The sequence below is a fragment of the Aedes albopictus genome, chromosome 2, assembly GCF_035046485.1.
Source record: "Aedes albopictus strain Foshan chromosome 2, AalbF5, whole genome shotgun sequence".
Classification (NCBI taxonomy): domain Eukaryota; kingdom Metazoa; phylum Arthropoda; class Insecta; order Diptera; family Culicidae; genus Aedes; species Aedes albopictus.
In genome coordinates, this window is record NC_085137.1 from 436,515,754 (window position 1) to 436,536,678 (window position 20,925).

The 20,925-nt window shown below is 37.3% G+C and overlaps 2 protein-coding genes across 3 annotated transcripts in view; both read left to right on the forward strand.

The window, feature by feature from the left end:
* Positions 1 to 1,354: 1,354 nt before the first annotated feature.
* LOC109402594 (transmembrane protein 50A) lies at positions 1,355 to 2,980 on the forward strand. The gene is made up of 3 exons (XM_029869855.2): positions 1,355 to 1,778; positions 1,875 to 2,006; positions 2,311 to 2,980. Exons 1-3 carry the CDS (start codon positions 1,689 to 1,691, stop codon positions 2,572 to 2,574), a joined length of 486 nt encoding a protein of 161 aa, XP_029725715.1. The 5' UTR covers positions 1,355 to 1,688; the 3' UTR covers positions 2,575 to 2,980.
* An 11,187-nt stretch (positions 2,981 to 14,167) lies between these two features.
* The window catches only part of LOC109406423 (calcium-binding protein E63-1), a 389,205-nt gene continuing 382,447 nt past the window's right edge, over positions 14,168 to 20,925 (forward strand). The window contains exon 1 of one of the 2 annotated variants that reach the window (XM_062853679.1): positions 14,168 to 14,513. In XM_062853679.1, the coding sequence (XP_062709663.1) occupies positions 14,463 to 14,513 (51 nt within the window). In that variant the 5' untranslated portion in view covers positions 14,168 to 14,462. The remainder of the gene's footprint in view (positions 14,514 to 20,925) is intronic. The other variant, XM_062853673.1, reaches the window with a different exon arrangement.

Sequence of the window (20,925 nt, forward strand, 5' to 3'; positions counted from 1 at the left end):
TGAATGGATGACGCCACGGGGGAGTCGTCACCTGCTAAATTGTTACATCGAGCCGAGGGAAACAACACCTGAAAATGAATGCTTCGGATTGAGCATTATAGAGGGTGCTAGTGAGATGCCAAACGATGTTTTTGAAACAAATTTCTTCTAAGTAATATGCCTGTTTGTCCGGAAACGACTTGATACTGACTCCAGAGCACTATCATAGCAACTGAACTTTTTTTTTAATTTTTTTTGTATTTGTGAATTTTAACTTAATGCTAATTCTTCACACAAAGCAACTGAACTGATATTCTGGCGATTTCAGCCAAAACTCTTTTTTTCAATGACCAACATACAAAACTTGTTATCCTGCTTGTTATTCTGTACCACATATTCAAATTTTGTCACGGTGTTCATTTAGATTTTTAAACAAATTTTGAAGATGTCCTATCAGTGAGATCTACCCGCCATCGCAATCAGTCCAGTTGTGATGGAAAAAGGAAAGTGACGGTGACTCAACAGAGCACACGCTGACTTGGATCGCAGTCAGCCTATCAAAATCGACGGTTTGCCTACCATTGATAATGACAGAGAGCAACTCTACTTTAGCGGTGTTGAGATAATTCCATATTCTGCTGAATCTGTATGCCAAACTGAGCCGAAATCCAAATTTTCATAAATTTTGGTGCCCGGGAACCTATTTAAAAATAAATTTGAAGTTTGTATGGTAGCGATTTGTCGAATCAACCCTCGTCACATTTTGTACTGGGCGGAGCTGTCAACCAGTTGCTCAGCTGTCAAAAGGTGATTTAAAAAAAATATCTTTGAAATTGATTTTGGATACCAAAGTTAAGTTCAAAAAATCTAAAAATAATCAAAGTTGCTCAGAAAAAGGTGCGCTTTCGAATAAAAACAAAAAGTCATTACAATTTATAAAATTAAAAACCCAATATTGCGGAGATTCCACCTGTTTAGACTCCTGCGCGAAAATTAGTTGCGTGGATTTTTCTTGCGTGGGCTCACAGATATAAAACCAGACCGCGTACTTGTGAATATTTTACGCTGTGTTGTTAGCCACACATTTGGTGATAGTTTTGCTTTGTAAGCAAACATTTATAACGCACCTATGCTGAAAATGAGCCTAATCATTAATTTGCGTCGGAATCTATAAATCATCACAACGGGCAATAACTCACGCACATAAGAAATTAATAATTCAACAAATCCCGCAAAATTCCCGACCAATATTTGTTTCAGTCCCCCTTCAGGAAAGCGCGAAGTTGCTGATGATCGCGGAGAGTGCGTTCAATGTCATCCATATCCAAACAAAATTTGACACAATCATCGTCGAAAACATCATCGTCTTGACAACAAACGGAGCCTATCATCAGTCAGTCAGTGAAGGATTCTTCGCGGAAGAAAAGAAAGCAACAAAAGTTTTCTACAAATCAAAAAATCATTCTTTTTTAGTGTTTAAAATAAAGAAAACTTCGCTATCAAGTTCCGGGAGAAGTGAAATTTCAATCGCCCATGCGAAAGAACGATAAAATGTGCTAGAAAGTACCCGTGGTGCGAAGACAAGGTGACATCGCAAAAAGCTCAACCGAGGTAAACACTTATTTTCAGCGTCATCCAAGGAGAAACCTGATCCGCCGTCGTCGTCGACGTCGTCTGTAGGGCCAGTCCGATTCCGTGTCCCAAATAAAATGTCGATCATGGACAGAATCAGACAATCGTACTGGGTCGAGAATGTCCCCAGGAGAAACATTGTGGCGACGCTGATCGCATCCTTTCTGGTGAGTCAATGTCGTCTGGTGTAACATTCATAATTCAATTAGATGGTCTTGTAAACAATCTTTCTTTTCTATTTATGATTCCCTTTTTCGTTGCAGTTCTTCTCCGGCTGGTGGATTGCAATCGATACGGCCGCGGTGCATCCCAAATCGTGGGATTTCTCCTACTACATCTGCGGTATCCTAGCCACGATCAGCTTCTTCATGGTCAATTCCATCTCCAATGAAATGGTGAGTCATCGACCTCGATAACGCTGTGGTGTCTTGTTGTATACAAAGACTTACTGCTAGAAAATACGTGTTGGGTTCGGTGATAACTGAATTACTGCGTTGATGTAGAATCCCGTACCAATCCTTAGAATTGGCAGCAATTTGTCTTTTAATCCAACTTGGATATCGATTAGTTTTACCAATTTCACATCATAGTATATTTACGTAGAGGATGCTAATATATGACAATGCATCCCTTAGAAGAGTTATATTGCATTCATTGACGAGTCTAAAATATTTAACGAATCTCTCGTTTTATCCACAGCTTCACGGCGGTGCTGGCTACACCGGAGGCGTGCTCGGAGAGAGCGGAATCAAGGTCTTCCTGTTTGTGGGCTTTGTGCTGGGTTTCGCATCGATCATTGCTGCCATTTGGATCATGATTGCCGAGTTTGCCGTCAACGATGACAAAACGGAAAAGGGCCCGGGCTACGCCCTGCTCGTTCACAATATCTTCATTTTCTTCTCGTCGATAATCTACAAGTTCGGGCGCCACAGTGACGATCCTTATGCGGCTGGTATTTTCTAAGAAGTTTTCGCAGATTGATTCGATATATTTGAATTCATGTCAGCTTTGTTAGTTTTCGTATTTCGTGAAGCGAGATTGAGTTCCATCTAAAAAGTACTTCGTATGTAGACGTAATTATAGTGGGCTTTATTGTGAGAAAACTTTAGGTTGGCTGTTCTCATTGGTAAGTGATATCTCATTTTCTTTTTTTTTCCGTCGAATCAATGATTATTTTTATTATTATTTTAATAACGCAAATCGATATACATCAAATCTACACATCCACAGCGAAAAAGTAAAAACTAATTCTGAGACGAACAAAGGAAATGTACTGTAATTAAAACATTCAATTCTTCTTTTTGGAATATGTATGAACTATTCATACTCATACACTATCGAAATAAAGATACACATATAGGAAACCATATGGTGTTGTTCGATTTGTTTGACTGTAGCAGATATCCGAAAGTCGATGTAGTTAAAGAATTTCACCTCTGCTACGCATTGCACTGGGCCGAAATTCTCACAGGTTTGAACAACCTGAAAATAGAAAACCTGAAACGTCTGGAGTAATCCAGATTTATTTAAAACATTCTTGGAATGATGTTGTCCATTCTTGTAAAGTAGTTTTTGTTTTGTAATTTGCTTCTTCAAGGTTATTCAAAAATTGCTTTCAAATCCAAAATTTTATTATTGTTGATGCCCGGGAACTACTTTTAAATAAAATTGAGGTTTGTATCGGGAATTATTTTCCTCGGGGCGAGCTGTCGTTCTATCGATTAAACGGTCATTATATTCACGGATTTTTTAGGGGTTTTCGGTTGGAGCTGCGTGACAGCTTATTAAAAACAAATTTTGTCAAGGCTGAACACGTTATTCAAATTTCATCTTTACAAAGACCAAAGTTTAGACGGAATAAGCTATGTTACCCATCATAACACTAGTTTTTACATTGTGTCTATATATTTTTAATAAAAAAATAGCATTTTTCCTCCCGTAGATATATCAGCCCATAGTTAGTCATGTCAAGTCTTTAAAGCTATTTTTATAAGAATTCTAACCCAAGGAATCTGAAGCACTAAGAACGTTCATGTTCAACAGCAAACTTCTTATTGGAAATAGCATACAGCACAACATGCTGTCTATGTTGACAACTGTACTTATGTTACTTCCAAAAAATAGTAGGGGTATTCACTAAAGACTGAACAGATTAAATAACTGCGTAAGCCATGATTATCTGTTCATTGAAATGTTCCTTGATAGGCATGGTACACAAATAACGTAACGCTATAATCGGCAATTTTAGACTCCCCTGTAACGCTTTTTGTATGAAAACCAAAAATATTTTGTATGGCTCGTAACGCTACGCTGTACTCCTCCCCTCCCCCTATAGCGTTACGTAATTTGTGTACGATGCCATATTGCGAATGAAATAATCAAAGATTGCCTTGGTGATTGCGACGTTTAATCAGTTTACGCTGTTTAGTGAATCCCCTTATCATGTTAAATGTTTATACAAATCTATACATATAGTGATCAAATACCAAATGAAGACAACAACCCTTACTATGATACACCTATGTTGGTACCAACGTACAGCACTGGCATTATCCCCAAAAATAGACAATGATTGTCATATATCATGTGTTTCTAATGATAGCTTTGAGAAGATGTCTGCTTCTGCTTTGTCCATTACAAATGACGTTGTCCAGCTAGTAAAAGAAATGTTTGTCATGTCAAGCTGCATTGGCGTCAATAATACGTCCAAGTATCGATTTCACGTTAGTTCGGTAACTCAGCACCATTGTATGCTACACTTTCCTTCCCAATACAGATTCTTCATCTCATCGAGGAATCTCTGAAGGAATTCTTGGAGAAAACTTAGAAGGATCTTCTGGACTAATCCCTGAATAAATTTCCATAGGAATCCCTGAAGAAACTTCTGGGGGAATCTCTGGAGGTGTCCATGGATCCTCCTGTAGGAATCTCTGCAATAAATCCTGGAGACATCTCTTTAAGAATTTATCCCTGAAGGAATTCAGAAGGAATCTTTGAAGAAGCATCTGCAAGAATCCCGGAAACTCTTGGAGGAATCTTTTAAGAAACTCCTGGACCAAACCCTGTAAGAACTTCTGTAGGAGTTCCTGAAGGATTTTTTTGTTTTCCAGAAGGCATTCCTTAATCTTCCTGAAAAAAATCTCTGAAAGAATTTCTGGAGGAATACCAGAGGGAACTCCTGTTGGAATAGCTGAGGCATTCCTGAATCCTTCTGGGACTACTGGGGAGATTCCTGAAAGAATTACCATATTGCAAGAATTTTCGAAGGAACTCCTAGATTAATCCCTGCAGGAAGTTCCATTCTGTAATCTGGAATAACTCCTAGAGAAACTCCTAAAAGAACACCTGAAAGAATCTCTGAAAAATCTCCTCCGGAATTCCAAGAGGAATTCCCGAAGGACTTGAAGAAATTCTCGGAGAGATCCCAGAAGGAATGAGTAGGAATCCTCGATAGAACTCCTGGAGAGATTGCTGAAGAAACGCCAGAAAATTCCAGATTGAAATTTTAGAGGAATTACTAAAGGTTTTTCCAGAGGAATCTCTAAAAGAACTCCTAGACTAATCCATAAAGAAATTCCTGTAGAAATTTCTGAAGAAACTCCTAGACTAATCTCTGAAGGACCTCCTACCGTCTGCTTTCGTTGGTTTGACCGCAGCTAATCTGAACACTTTTTAATTTGACCCCCGGTAATTTGCGTATCGTTCAAACTAAAAATGGTTCAAACGTCATTCTGCTCATGGTACGGAGTGAAACGGAACGTTGAATCAAAACAGAACAGCAAAAAGGGTTACCACCAGTGTGTTTTTCGATGCCAACAGGGTTACTAGAAGATCAAATTAAAAATGAACTTCATTGGTTGCATGAAGTGTCGTTCAAACCAATAATGGGAGTAGACGGTATGGGAATAAATCTTTGAGGTAACTTGTAACTACTAAAGCATCCCTGAATCCTTCTGCAGACATCTTTGAAGGAACTCTGAAGAGATGTAAAGAGATGTGAAGAGATGTTTGAAGAAACTTCTGGAGAAATCTTTGAAGGAATTTTAGGAGGAATCGCTGATGGAATCTCCAAAGAAACTCCAGTAGTACACTAATATCATATCACTCATTTGATTCGAACATATAATACAAGTCAAACTCACTATAATGCGTTAGTCATAGAAAATCTGTTGATTCACGTGATACGTAAATATACATCTTAGAAGCTTCCCGGATCATCCAAACCATTCCGAAAATGAGATATATGGTTTGCATGAACTCCTGGAGAAATCTTTGAAGGATTTCCGAAGAATACTCGGGGAACTCCCGGAGAAATTCCCGTGGAATTCTCGAGGAACTTCTGCAGGATTTTTCGAAAGGTTTTTGAAGTAATTCCCAAGGATCTTCTTGAGGAATTCCAGAACAGCTCCTGAAGGAATTTCCAAGAAACTGCCGGGAAACATGTGAAGGATTTCCCGGAAAGTCCTAGAGGCATTTCTTATGAACTCGTAGAGGTATTCTCGGAGAACATCACGATGAATTTCTGAGGGACTGCTGGAGGATTTTTTCGGTAATTTCTGACACTTCAAAATACTATAAAAATCATTTTTAAGTCAGTGGGTACACAAATAACACAACGAGATACACAAAATATTATGAGATGCAACACAAATAATCGTGAAAGAATTGCATCGATGAAGTTAAGAGATACAAGAGTAGAGCTTGTAGAGCTTGAAGGTCTTAATTCCAGAATAGTTTGGATGACCTAGATCACCAAGTGAATGTGGCTAAGTTAGAATTGTACTCTGAGGCTCTAGGTAAGAGTGCCGTCACAGACAAACAGACGTAACACTTGCGAAATTTCCATCGACCACGCTTTTAACGATCATTTTAAATTTTCATAGTTGTGGCTTTCACAACCAGAGGCGCGTGCATCGGTTTTCTATGCGTTTGACGTTTCACACTAGCGCCTTCTATTGACGATATTGCACAACACAGTGATTCGTGCAACTTTTCCACCAGGTGATGGTAGTGTGAACTGGGCGATGGATTTCCATGAAAATCATTCAAGGTGTTACGTCTGTTTGTCTGTGGTGCCGTTATATTCTGCGAGCATTCGCTACAATAAAAATATCCTAAGATTTACAGATATTGACACCCATACGTAAAAATACATTGGGTCTATTTGTATGCCAGTGGACTCCCAAATAGCAACACATTGATATACTCGTAATATTATGAGGTGCAACAGACACAATCGTGAAAGAATTATGTCGATAGAGTGAAGTGAAACAAGAGTAGAGTCTGTAGACCTTGAAGGTCCTAATACGAGAATAGTTTAGAAAGCATGGAATATCTCATGAATGTACAGGGGATGACCAAAATGTTTGGTATAGGCAACTTTTTTTCTCTCACAAAAAAGTTCATCTTGCTATAACTTTTCATAGAGTGCATCAAAAAATCTCAAATTTTGACTGTCAACCTATTATATGTGCTACCACAAAAGTTCAACTCACTGGACGCAGTGGTTCAACTCCCCCCAACAAAAAAAAATTATATGTGCATCTATGGTACAAATTTGGGCTCGATTGATTAATGTTTCACAAAGTTAGAACCGTTTGGGTAAAACACTATTTTTATAGACAACTCATTTTTGAGCTGTCATATCTCAGAAACCAGAAAAAAGGAGAAAAAAAGTTGCCTATCCCAAACATTTTGGCCATCCCCTATACTAAAAGCATTATAGTTATACACTGAGGCTCCATCAGCAGTATATACTACATTCCACAAATATTTTTCAGATTTAAAGCATGATACAGTATGTAGATATTGTAACCCAAACTTCGAAGTGTCGAAATGGCCTCCAATTTTTATTTCACGGAATGTTCAACTTTCACAATATCGAGTTACTCATAGCATTGTGAGGTCTAATGGACATTAACGTGACTATATTTCTTGAACCGAGTGAACACCGAGTGATGGTAGATGTTGTAGATCTTAAGAAAATGAATGCCAGAGTACTTTGGATGACCTAGATCACCCAATTCATGTACCATGAATTTTCTAGGGGTGCTTTGAGGCTAGTACCTTAGACCATGTTCAGTAATCATTCATCGTGTATAAAATTGGGTTTAGAATGTTGGATTTATGACATAAATTTTGGAGTACTTCGGAAGCCTTAGCATAGCTCTGGGATCAAAACTTCAACAGACTATGATGGGTAAATACATTGCATGTCAAGGATCAGTGAAAACTATTGATCATTAGCAAAACATTCAAATTTGAGCAAAAACATGTACAATTTACAGAAAAAAAAACTTTTCGGATACCAGCAAAAGGAGGGGGGGGGGGGGGGAGGTACCATGCATTTATTACCACAAATATTCCCCTTGACTATAAAAATGACTCCAGAGTAAAACAAAGAAGATATTGCATTTTTCGGCTTGACCGACCTCATGAAATGTTCAAACAAGCATTTTACATTGAATCAGTTTCTGCTATCGAATGATTTATCGTAATCTGGCGTTGTTTATAACTATTAAATGACATGTAACTCATTAAAATTGAATTTCATAAACATTGAAATAAATAGATTTTCCCATAACTGTGTTTCGTAACGCAATGAGATACACTGTCAAACATTCATGCTTGGCATGAATACTAGATACAATATGAAGTTCAAATTCACTGTATTACTTCAATCACACTCAATCCTGAATTGCCTGTTCAGCACTTTTTTGACGAAAATAGCAGAATTATTTCGATAGCTTCGGTAATCGATTTTACTGAGGCTCAGTACACCAACTGTCGAAACCTGGTGCAAAAGGTAAACAAAGCAGTAAAGCTGTATACAGCTGTTCTAATTTCGTCAAAAATTTACCGAACACGGTATTCCAAATTAAGTGTGATATGATGTCCTAGAGTTGGATTTAACAAACAAAACTTTTATGAAAATGCTCTTTTTCAATAAAATATACGATTTATTAAAAGTAGGCTATCAATTCCTTAAGCACGGTGTGTCTAAAACCGTTATTAACAAAATAAAATACCCATCTAAGCGGTACCCACCATTTGAAAGATATAGTATCCAGGTATCATCTCTGAAATTTTGAAAATGTTTCATGGAGGGAATTGATAGTTTGAACGATTTGAAATTTTAGGGCGATTTTCAATGAAATTCTCTTTGAACTACATATTAATATTCAATCGCGGTTGTATCACGATCGTGGCCATCAATCTGTCCCTCATAAATTTGGAATCCAACATTCAAAACGTATGGCATTCGAGTATTCTTACTGAAAATTTGAGGACATTTTATCTTCGAAATCAAAAGTTATCGTGGATTGAATTTATAATCCAAATCCATAGGTGTTTTCAGTATTTATAGAAATTAAACAGTTACTATTTACTACAATCACAGCTATTGTAGTCAATCACAGCATTCAACAGCTGGTTGAAATAGGATTTAAGCCTGGAATACATAGCGTCCGTTCCGTTGAGGTTTGCGTTTTTTTGACAGTTTTCCCATGTGAAATGTGTCAAACTACTGTCACGCACACGCAAACGGATGCATTGTGTGGGGCACTTTAGATGTCAGGAGCGTACGATATCTTTCCCATGTTTCTGAAAAATTGCTGGGAACGCTCTCAGTAGCTTGCTCTCCGAACACACCAAGAGATTTCTCAGTGTATTCTCAGAACTGCTTAACGGGGAACCGCTGAATATTAAACTTTTAGGAAATTGATACAAACTTTACAATCGACGTGGTATATGAATGGTCAAAGGACGTCTAGCGGATCTGTCTAACAATTCTTACCAGAAATTGAGAAGGGAAATCAGCATTTTTTGTAATATGTAGAAGCGAGTTAGCAATTAAAACAAATTATTGGGCGATTGTTATTGGGCTCACGGCATGGTGAAGTTATTATTCTTGCACGCGAAAACATCTAAGTTTGTAAGCGAAACTCTATGTTTGTTGTGTAAATGACACCCCTAGTTAACGGTATGGGTCAGCAGTTGATATTGACTGCCACTCCCCAACATGCTTTGAACATAACTCTTGGAACGCATTGTAGAAAGCCGTCAAAAAAGCAAGTCCTGAAAGGTACAGTTGTGGTCCATGATGGCTGTTGTGAGACATCAGCAACTATCGTATAGCTTCACAGGAAAAGCATGTCACAATTTAATGGACGCTTCGATGGTTCTTGAAGGAGATCCTAAGCTACACGCTCTTTTAAACGTAAGCGATTAATTTACTGTGGTGGTTTAATAATAATTATATTTCAGGCATTAAAAGTCTACAAAGCCATCTACAGAGCGTGTTTTATAGATACATTGGATCCAGACTATACCACGGTGAAGGCTAGGTTTGGAACGATATGGGAGATCCTTAATTTGCCGAATTTCTCAAAGTTTCATATTTTGCAGTTCCAGTTGATGATACATACGGTGAAATCTCTTGGTGTGTTCGGAGAGCAAGCTACTGAGTGCGTTCCCAGCAATTTTTCAGAAACATGGGAGAGATATCGTACTCTCCAGACATCTAAATCCTATTTCAACCAGCTGTTGAATGCTGTGATTGATTACAATAGCGGGCATTTGAATTGGTTTTGGTTATTTGTAGTAAATAGTAACTGTTTAATTGCTATAAATACTGTAAAAACCTATGGATTTTGATTATGAATTCAATTCATGATAACTTTTGATTTCGAAGATAAAATGTTCTCAAATTTTCAGTAATAATACTCGAATACCATACGTTTCGAATGTTGGATTCCAAATTTATGAGGGACAGGTTGATGGCCACGATCGTGATACAACCGCGATTGAATATTAATAGTTCAAAGAGAATTTCATTGAAAATCGCTCTAAAATTTCAAATCATTCAAACTATTAATTCCCTCCATGAAACATTTTCAAAATTTCAGAGATGATACCTGGATACTATATCTTTTGAATGGTGGGTACCGCTTAGATGGGTATTTTATTTTGTTAATAACGGGTTTAGACACACCGTGTTAAGGCATTGCCTACCTTTAGGCGTTATTCACGGTATGGAAGGTTTAAATCCTAAAATAACTCAAAAAGTACATAACTTATAAAAATTTGGACAACGTATTTGAAATTAGCGACCTCGAATTTAGTAAGTAAGGATATTTTTAACACAAACGAACATTGATCACTGACACGATCAATGTTACCCCAAATCAACAATATCAAAAATTAGATTAAAAATCCTATTTAAACATGTTTAAAAGTTTTACAATACTTTTTCGAGTAGCTTAACATCTACTCAGAAGATCAGTATTTGCTTAAAAAATATAAAACATGTAACGTTTGCTTTAACAAGAGAATTATTCAAGAAAGATCGAAAATTCTGATCAATGTTACCCCGGATTACGGTACCAATTTTAACTGATCTCATCATCAGCATGGGTTGGATGACCTGGGACAGCTTTAACATACAAGAAATATGATTGAATTGATCTAATATGTCTACTGCAATACTCTACACTAAGTTTGAAATGTAGCCGGTGCAAGCTCATGCCCAAGAGAGAAGTTTAAGAAGTTAAACCCCTCATATTCCTGAAATTCCATGAACAAGGTGCCACTCTGCCTATACGAAAACTACGAAAAACCTCTCCCGGTAATTTTTGTGCACGAGTCTGAGCCGATGATTCGCTACGGGTTGTAGATATCAAGGCCTTAACCATATGCTATTACAAGTGACCTCGGATATCCCTGACGCACTAACATTTTGTCTCTCATTGCTAGCATTACATGTATAAATCAAATAAGCAAATTCTGAAATTTGTGCACTTCTATTGATAGACCATTACACATGCAAACCGCAGACAAACAGACGTAACACTTTTCAAAATGGCAACATGCATTTAACGATCAATTAAAATTTCATTTGACTAGCGCGATGCTTCCACCAGATGTGCTAGTGTTCGATCGTTTTGACGTTTGCCAGTATACATGTTGCTGAATGATGCAAACGAAAATTACAAGCGATTTGAGTAATAGTGTGCGTGTTAGCAATCGTCAAATCGAAATCCATCATGGCCGACAGTGTTTCGCGCGGTTATACCAACAGGTAGCAGTGTGCTCATGAAAAAGACACCGGGCAAAAGTTTTCGATGAATTTCCTTTAAGAGTTACGTCTGTTTGTCTGTGTGCAAACCATAAGTCTCATTTTCTGAATAGTTTGGATGATCCGGGAAGCTTCTAAGATGTATATTCAATTATCACGTGAATCAACTGATCTTCTAATGACTACCAAAACGCGTTATAGTGAGTTTGACGTGTAGCCGATGCTTCGTTACGAGCGTTGATCTAAAGGCCTTAACCATATAATATTAAAAAAATGATGCTTCAGATATCGCTGATGTGCTGGAAATTATGTTTGAATCAAATGAGATAAATGCTGATATTAGTGCACTTCATATGTGATATCAATATAGTTTAGCTTCAGAATGGTTTGGATGATCTAGAAAAGCTTTAAGTCATATGATATATGATTGAACTTATCATCTATGTCTACTGAAACACACTACATCAAGTTTTGAACGTGCAGGATGTTTTGTTACGAGTGTAGATCTGAAGGCCTCAACCACATAATACTGAAAGGTGACCTCAGATATCTCTGATGCTCTTAAAAGTTCTCTCCCATGGCTTACACTAAGTGTATGAATCAAATGGACAAATTCTGATGTTTGTGCACTTCTGTTGATATACCATTTCAAATTCAAACCATATTTCTCAACTTCAGAATCGTTCGGATGATCCAGGATGCCTCTATGATGTTTATACAAGTATCATATGATTCAACTGATCTTCTATGACTACCAAAACGCACTATACCAAGTTTGAAACGCACCCGATGCGTTATTACGGGTGTAGATATAAATGCCCTAACTCCAAAACGATTTGGATGGCCTAAGGTATCGCCATTGATGTGTAGTTAGTCTTTCATAGTCTGATTTACATGTATGGATCTAATGAAATCAGTTCGGACATTCATACATTAGTTTGATATATTATTACAGGTAAAGACCTTACAATCAGAACTCCAGAGCTATTTAAGTTGCCTAGAACATCACCAGGTCATGACTACCATCATTTCATGTTTCAAAATGTATATTTGAATGTAATTCATCAAGTTCAAGTGATTTAAAAAGTAAACACAACTATTTGTGTTCAGTAGACAAAGTTCAAAACTTCTGGACGTGTTGGATAACCTGGAGATCTATGTTACAGCTGTGAAAGGACATAAAACATTTCTATCCAAGAGCCCCAACCCAAACAAAGAATATTGTGCAATTTCCATTGAAATATATTACATGTGCGGAATCAACATTTGCAGCTATATCTCCAAAATGTTCTAGCATAACATAATCTCCACATATGCATATGATAGCACAACTAATCCCCTTGATAAAAACATTTCGGTTGAGAAAATCCAACCCCCTGGGTCAAAAGCTATAGGTAAAACTATGCAAAAAAGTTGTCCACATCCTTTAATGGATATACAATACATGTGGTTTAAGTTTGCCAGATTCATTGGTATAGGGCTTGCATAGAAGTTTCCATCCATATGTACAACACAGTAAATCAGCATCAAGCCGTATAGAGGACGCTTTGTTGACGTTTACATTTACAATAAATGTTAGTTGGGTTCTTCTTCTTCTTCCTGGCGTAAAGTCGCCCACAGGGATAAAACTTGCTTCTTAGCTTCTCAATTCTCAGTTCCACAGTTCTTTAACCATTTTTCATGGGTAGAGTATATCGTGTGGTAGGCACAAGGGTACTCTAAACCCAAGGAAGCCAAGAAAGTTTTCCTTTACAAAAAAGGTCCTGGACCAACCGGGAATCGAACTCGTCACTCTCAGCCAACATGGTCTCGCTGAATACCCGTGCGCTTACCGCATCGGCTATATGGACCCTAATACGATGATGAGACTAATGACGACTTCTTCCTTCTCAAACTGTGGGCATACAAAAGTGCACTACGTAGTGTCCTATTAGTGATTTATCAGATTTGGTGACATAATAGTTATTTATGTAACGAGTGGCAAAAAGTTGATTTTTTTCAGCACGAGTCGTGCATTTATCCAACGAGGCTTGCATAAAATTGGTTTTATTACCCAACCCATTTAATGAGCTCACAATCAACAAGTGACACACGCTTCGTTCAGATTTTCCGCCGCAAGTAGCGAAAGAAAATTCAAACAGGAAACAAAGCAAAGAAAATCGACAGCTGTGTCCTCCAAAGTGATCGTTTTGCTTCGACGAAACGCAGTGTCAACGATTTTCCCTTTCACCCACCCACCCAGCCAGCAAGCCAGCAGGGGCGGCTGTAATTTTCCCTCCGATTCGTATTGTGTTTGGGGTTGGCACTTTACACCTATAGCCCTATTTTGCACGATCGTTTGTTTCTTCGCTAGCCTACATAGATGTTGATGATGAGCAACGTATGAAGAACCAGAGCAGCGGCTGCGGCTCAGAAGGAACGATTTACGAGCAAAAGACCCATGTCCCGCAGCGGTGCTAGGCAAATGATCGCACACCGCCAGGGCGACTTATTTTCCCAATCAGTCGAAGATATTTTTCGGTCGCGTGCATAGGTGGCAATTGTTTGCTGTCTTTAAGTTTTTCATCGGTCGGTTTTGTTGGGGACTTCTTTTGTGGGAAAAACTATCGGTAAATGGTCAATGTGGAACGTGAAAAACAGTGATAAGTTTTTAGTGAGAAACGGGGAAAAAAGTGAATAATTGATAAAGTGAAACAATTTCAAACGAAGAAAACAAACGAAATATAAAAATTTGAAAAAGTGCTGAGAGGATTCAAGAAAGTTATTACCCATCCAGATGTCAACTACTGTGAACAGAGTAAACAGCAATCCTAACGAAAGCGATGAGGTGAGTGACCGACTAGAAACTATTTAAATATCATATGCACGGATTTAGAAACTAGTTTATGTGCCAGGCTATGTGTACACTAATGCATACAAAGTTGCATCGTATATGTTTATGATGTTATTTACTGCTACATATTTTTTTATTTGAATTTGAATCATTGCCGGGTGATATATTTCTCTTGCCAAAACAGTTACCTGATGGTGTGTTAAAAAATGGCTTTTAGTTTGGCGCAAAACAACGTCTTTTCTGGCAAACATTAGTTTGCTCCACATCTCATTCATGGTAGCATATAACACAAATTTACAAAATAAAACGAACACAACATATACACATTTTTGCCCTTCGCCTTTTTCTGAAGAAAATTGTCATAGGAATTCAGGAAAAATATTATTTTTTTTTGCTGAATCGATATTTCGTCGAAAGAGGTAACGAATAAGCAGTTCAAATGCAACCTTACAGGAGGTCATTGAATGAAAAACAGTCGTATATGCGCCTTAAGTGCTGCTTAAATGACGGTATTGACCCTATATACGGCCTATTAAATGCTTATTCGTCAGACTATCGAAAAAGGAAACGAAAATATGCTTAGCATTCCTCACTCATTCTCCCGTTGCTTTTTCTATCTTTCTCCCTTTTCTCTTTATTGTATTCTGCGCTTCAAAAAGAAGTAATTTATGCAATTTCGTGTGTGTTGGAAAGTTTGTTTGCTTGAAGACCCAAAAGATCGTGCATTTGAAATAGTACGCAACAGCTGTCTTTTATTCTGTAGCAATTCAGTTACTAAGCTCGGACAGTTTAAGCAGTTGAAGTTTTTTTTTTTATTCTTAATCACTTAACCTAATTTACAGCTCTATTGTCCACTAGGGCACTACGTGAGCGATTTCAATTGACAGCTATACCTACAGATTGTACAGCGCCTAGATATGTATTCTATTATACTCTATCGAACTGGTTGCCTTTCTGCTGCTTTCACTTTTCTACTCTATATATGGTAGAATGATGAGCACAAGGATGATAGGTGGCCGTTGTTCCTTTCCAGTCCGATTGGGTGTCCATTATGAGTAGCAGTTCGCCGATGTCCAGGTATCCGGGTCCGTTTGAGCCATGGGGCTCAGAAGAGGGTCAGTGTCAGCCGCTCTCGGTGAGAGCAACTGACGAAAAAGTGCCGGGGCTGGGAATCAAACCCATGACCATCCGCATATGAAGCGAACGTGTGACCAACTACGCCACGGACCCCGGCTATGCAGTTGAAGTTGAACTGTTGTAGTTGAGCAGTAAGCAGATGAAATGTAGATATAATGCTGAAATATGGCTTATTGGTTCCTTGGGTATATTTTGATTTTAAAAATGTTGATTCCATCGTACATTTTCCAATCGAAAAAGCTTAACTCCCCGAGGTCTTTTGGACCGTTTCAGAGATACAACGTTTTCAAGCTTAGCCCTCGAGCGATCGTGCTGTTGTATTTTGTACAACACGTTGAAAAAATCTCGCTTTTTATTTTCAGCATTAGCGTGGTGCTGGCGGTGGTGGCTAACCGCGCGAGTTACGGAAGGTTCAGAAATGTTTTTTTACATATAACCAAGGATGGGAACACTCACTTGGAAAGAGTTACACTCACTTGCAGTTTTCTCAACTCAGAAGCGTGCAATCAAAAAACGATGTATGGAAGACTTTAACCTTGTGTTTCTTTTGTCTTGCCGAAGTCGTGAGGGAACTGCGTAGTCAACTCTCCAAGAGGTGAATGTAAATTACACTCACCTCGTGGAGAGTCGCTTTCACAGCTCTGCCACGACCTTGGGATTCGTGTGCGACCCCTACTCTATTCGGCAAAGTTTTAGACAAAATCACAAGGCAAAAATCGCCCATACATCGTTTCTTGATTGCACGCTTCTTGGCTGAGAAAACAGCAAGTGAATGTAACTTGTTGCAAGTGAGTGTTGCCATCCCTGCATATAACACATGTGCAATTTCATAATTTTGCGAAGAAAATACTCCTCAATGCAATTTAAAGGTGATTTGGACTGATTTAGACCAAACAAAATAGAAAAAGTTTTTTTTTGCAAAAAACGATGTGACAGTGTTGCCAGTATAACAATTATGGATTTATTGAAATGGATAACAATAAATTGCAAAACTTTAAAATGTATATATTATGTTTCTCATTTCCAATTGACATTCTACCTATGTCAACATTCTTGTTGACGGAAGTGTTGCCAAATATTTTAGTTTTATTGTAAAAATCAAAAAAACATGGGAGCTTTTGTACCGTCGTGCGGGGCTACTTTTGAAATGCGGGGCTACTTTGGACACTTTTGAATATGGATTTTTTTTTATAATCGAAATATGGTTCAAATCGGCTTGATGTCTTTGGGACTATTATGAAACAATATTTTCTCTTTCATTTGGTTGAAATTGTTTTTCAAACAGACCCTTTATTGCTTGTCAGGACTAGAAAAAACATCGAATAAACCGAAAAAATATGTATAACGTATCAGAACATTTGTTCTGTAAGCATTGTTTCTACAGTTCATAAATATCAAAGGGCTGTTCAATTCATTCGACATATATCGACGTAGCATATACAATCGAATATTTGTATCGTTATACATTGTAAATGACCATTTCATCTAAATAAAGAATTGATGGTCCCATTTTAAAGGCAGTCAATACTACAATCTCACGCTGCTCATAATACCAAAGGTACCACAGAACCATAAAAAACGCATATATTTGTTGAAATCATGTATGATATAGTATGCTACAGTATTGGTACAAAATAGTTTTCTAAATAACACTGGAATTTCAAATGCAGTTTTGTTACAGTTAAAAATGTCCAAAGTAGCCCCCATCTGGTCTATATGAGCTGTGTCCGAGTGGTGTATGAACAACTTTTATGCTTATTGGTGGAATTAGTTCAAATTTTGCATACATCATATATACATACTCACGATTATTATGTGTAAAAATTGTGGAAATCCATTCACTACTCTGGGAGTTATAATGTCATAAAGTTGAAAAACCATGAAAAAGCGTCAAAAGAAGCCCCGCACGACGGTATCAATATCTCGCAAGAATCATAAATTCCTTTTCAATAGCATTATTAATTTTATTATTTGCAATACTGAGCATTGAGAGTGTAAATATGATGTGCAACTTTTTATTCCCCGGATAAACCTTCATAAGGGAGGTGGTAGATCTAAATGTTCACTGAGATTTATTCATGGTTCAGCAGCATTCTGAATGGTATGTTATGGTTTACCGTGCAAGTTGCCATCAATAACTGTTTTCTCAGTTTTGTCCATTGTGAAACGAAAGTGTCAAAAAGTGAGTTCTATACACCCAATGAGGTACAGATACTATCTGTACCTCATTGCTATACACCAAACTTCGAGGGTGCGTGCTAGACGCCAATTTTCAGTTGATACTCAGCTTTTGGTACTATGCCACTTACTTATTTATGGCTTTCCGCATCGAACCGTCAAAGTTGAGTGGGTTTGCTCTTCTTTTTCTGACAACACTAAAGAGAACAAATCAAAGAGGATGTACAAAGATGTACGAAATAACTCAGAAGTAAATTTCAAAGTAAAAGTTTTACGAAAAGAATACTGGAGTTACCGCTGAGTGGCGTTATTTCGCTGCAGTACATGAAAGAAAATTGCACCTGATTTTATATTAAAAATTGTTTTTTTTTTATGATTGGATTTTATAAAAAGTGTCAAAAGTATGTAAATCAGTTTTTTACAATAGCATTGCTATATTTCTCAAAATGGCTGCCACATTGGCCAACTTTGACACCAACTCACGATTTCGAGCGCACAAATCTCTTTGTAAATAAAAGCGTACCTGAGCTTCTAATTTTAAGCTTATTATAAGTGAGCAAGAGCAGAATAATGAAATGCACTATTGTTAGAAGCTTGCTTTTTGAGATTTCTGCGTCTGAAATTTTGCTGCGGTGTTGAAGCGGGATTTCAAGACGTTTGTCCTTAATTGTCAGAACAGCAATCAAAATGAGAATCTTGAAACACTAGCCGGGGCCCGTGGCGTAGTTGGTCACACGTTCGCTTCATATGCGGATGGTCATGGGTTTGATTCCCAGCCCCGGCACTTTTTCGTCAGTTGCTCTTCACCGAGAGCGGCTGACACTGACCCTCTTCTGAGCCCCATGGCTCAAACGGACCCGGATACCTGGACATTGGCGAACTGCTACTCATAATGGACCCCCAATCGGACTGGAAAGGAACAACGGCCACCTATCATCCTTGTGCTCATCATTCTACCATGTAGAGTAGAAAATTGAAAGCAGCAGAGAGGCAACCAGTTAGATAAAGTATAATAGAATACATTCAGGCTCTGTACAATACTGTAGATACAGCTGTCAATTGAAATCGCTCACGTAGTGCCCTAGTGGACAATAGAGCTATAAATTAGGTTAAGTGATTAAGAATAAAAAAAGCAATTTCTGACAGAAGCCCAGAAAATATTTCCAGAGAAATCCCTGATGGAGCTCCCGAAAGAATTCCGGAAGGAGTTCCCGAAAGAATCCTGAAAGTAGTTCCTGGAGGAATCTTGGGAAAGGTTCTTGGATGAATCCCGGAAGAATTTCTTGGTAGAATAATTCTATTACCGTAGGAGTCCCGAAAGGAATTCTTGAAGCAATCCCTGAAGTAGTTGTTGAAAGAATTCCGGAAGGAGCTCCAGGAAAAAATCCCGAAGAAGTTTTTGAAGGATTACTGAAAGAAGTTTATGTAGGATTCCTTGAAGAAATCCTACAAGAACTTCTTTCACTGAGTCCTAAGATATAGCAGTTTAATTACCAGTAGTCAAATAAGATGTACCGTAAAATGGGGTAACTTTGATAGTTTTTCAGCGAATTTTCTCAATATTTTTACATGTTACAGTATTACCCCGAGTTTTATATTTTTGAAACAAGTACTGGGGTATCAATTATCAATTGCAATTATAAGATTCGATAATCTGAAATATTTTGGATTACTTTTAGTTTTTCATATAACCGAAAATCAGATTTTCATTTTGGGGTAACTTTGATAATGCCCTAAAAACACATCAAATCTCAAAAAATAATCACACATTGAAATCTCAGGAGTATGAACATGATGAGCGAAGGCTTGTAGAATATATCAGATAGATTTTTTTTATATCAAAACATTGTTTTTTTTACTAAATTCTACATATAAAAATCAGTTTGTAGAGTATTGAGTGCAAAACACAATAAATATAGCTATCAAAAATCATTATCTATGTAATAATAAATGCTTAACGGTACATCAACATTTTATTTCATGCTATTCATGGTTAGTTTTCTTTTTTGGGTATTTTTTCAATGTTTTATTAACAAATTTTGAACAACAAATATTTATGTACATGAAATTACAAGGGCATTGCATACTTTTAGGCGTTTATCAATGTATGGAGATTAATATCCCAATTTACAAAACTGCTTCCATTTCATAAAAACACACTTCTTTAAGAGATTCAAGGCCAGATTTGGAATCTACTATGATGAATCTATCGAAAATAAGAGTCCATTCATTGAAAAAATAGTTCTAACGAAGTCGTATAGCAGATTGTTTGAAGGGGTTGATTGATAAATGACAAAAATATCAACAATTTTTATTTTTTGTCCAAAAAGTTGTATATAACATAGATTTTAATGAAAATAGGTCTAAGATGAGCTTTCATATGTATATAATTGATTTACTTTTACCTTTTTCTTAACTGATTGAAGGAATCATAGTTATAAGATAAATTACACAATGCCTGCCGCACTATCAATGTTACCCGCATTATCAAAGATACCCCGTTTTACGGTACTGGACTAGAAACGCTGCATCTTCGTATTGAGATAACCGGTCATGCTCAAATGTATACCTATTATAACTAACTAGTTGAGGAACTATTAGTCAAAATTTTATCAATTCAACTATATTTCTTATTAATCAGGATCCTAAGATAAACGAAACACGCTGAAAGTCTCTTTAATAAAGACAAATCAATCAATCGATCAATAAACGAAACTAAATAATTGTATACTCTCTAGTGCATCCTAGTGGTGGGATTATAAATCATACGACCTTACATTTGTAAGTTCTTGACAAGCTGAATAACTTTGCCGAACATACCAACTCTCTAATCAATCAGGATCCTGGAATCGGAAATTTTGTCAGTGTGCGCCTGTCTTTAATATCAAAGAAATCAGAGACGAACTGACTTAATACTAATGAAACTGTAACCTCATGCATCTTTGGACTCTGTTTACGTAGAGTGTTCTTTGGCAGCTGTTTGGTTCGAGTTTTTGCCACTAGGTAGCGCGAATATTACAAATGCAAATTATAAATATTCAAATATTCAATATTTCCTACTTCGAATGAGTGTAATATGTTTTATACCGTA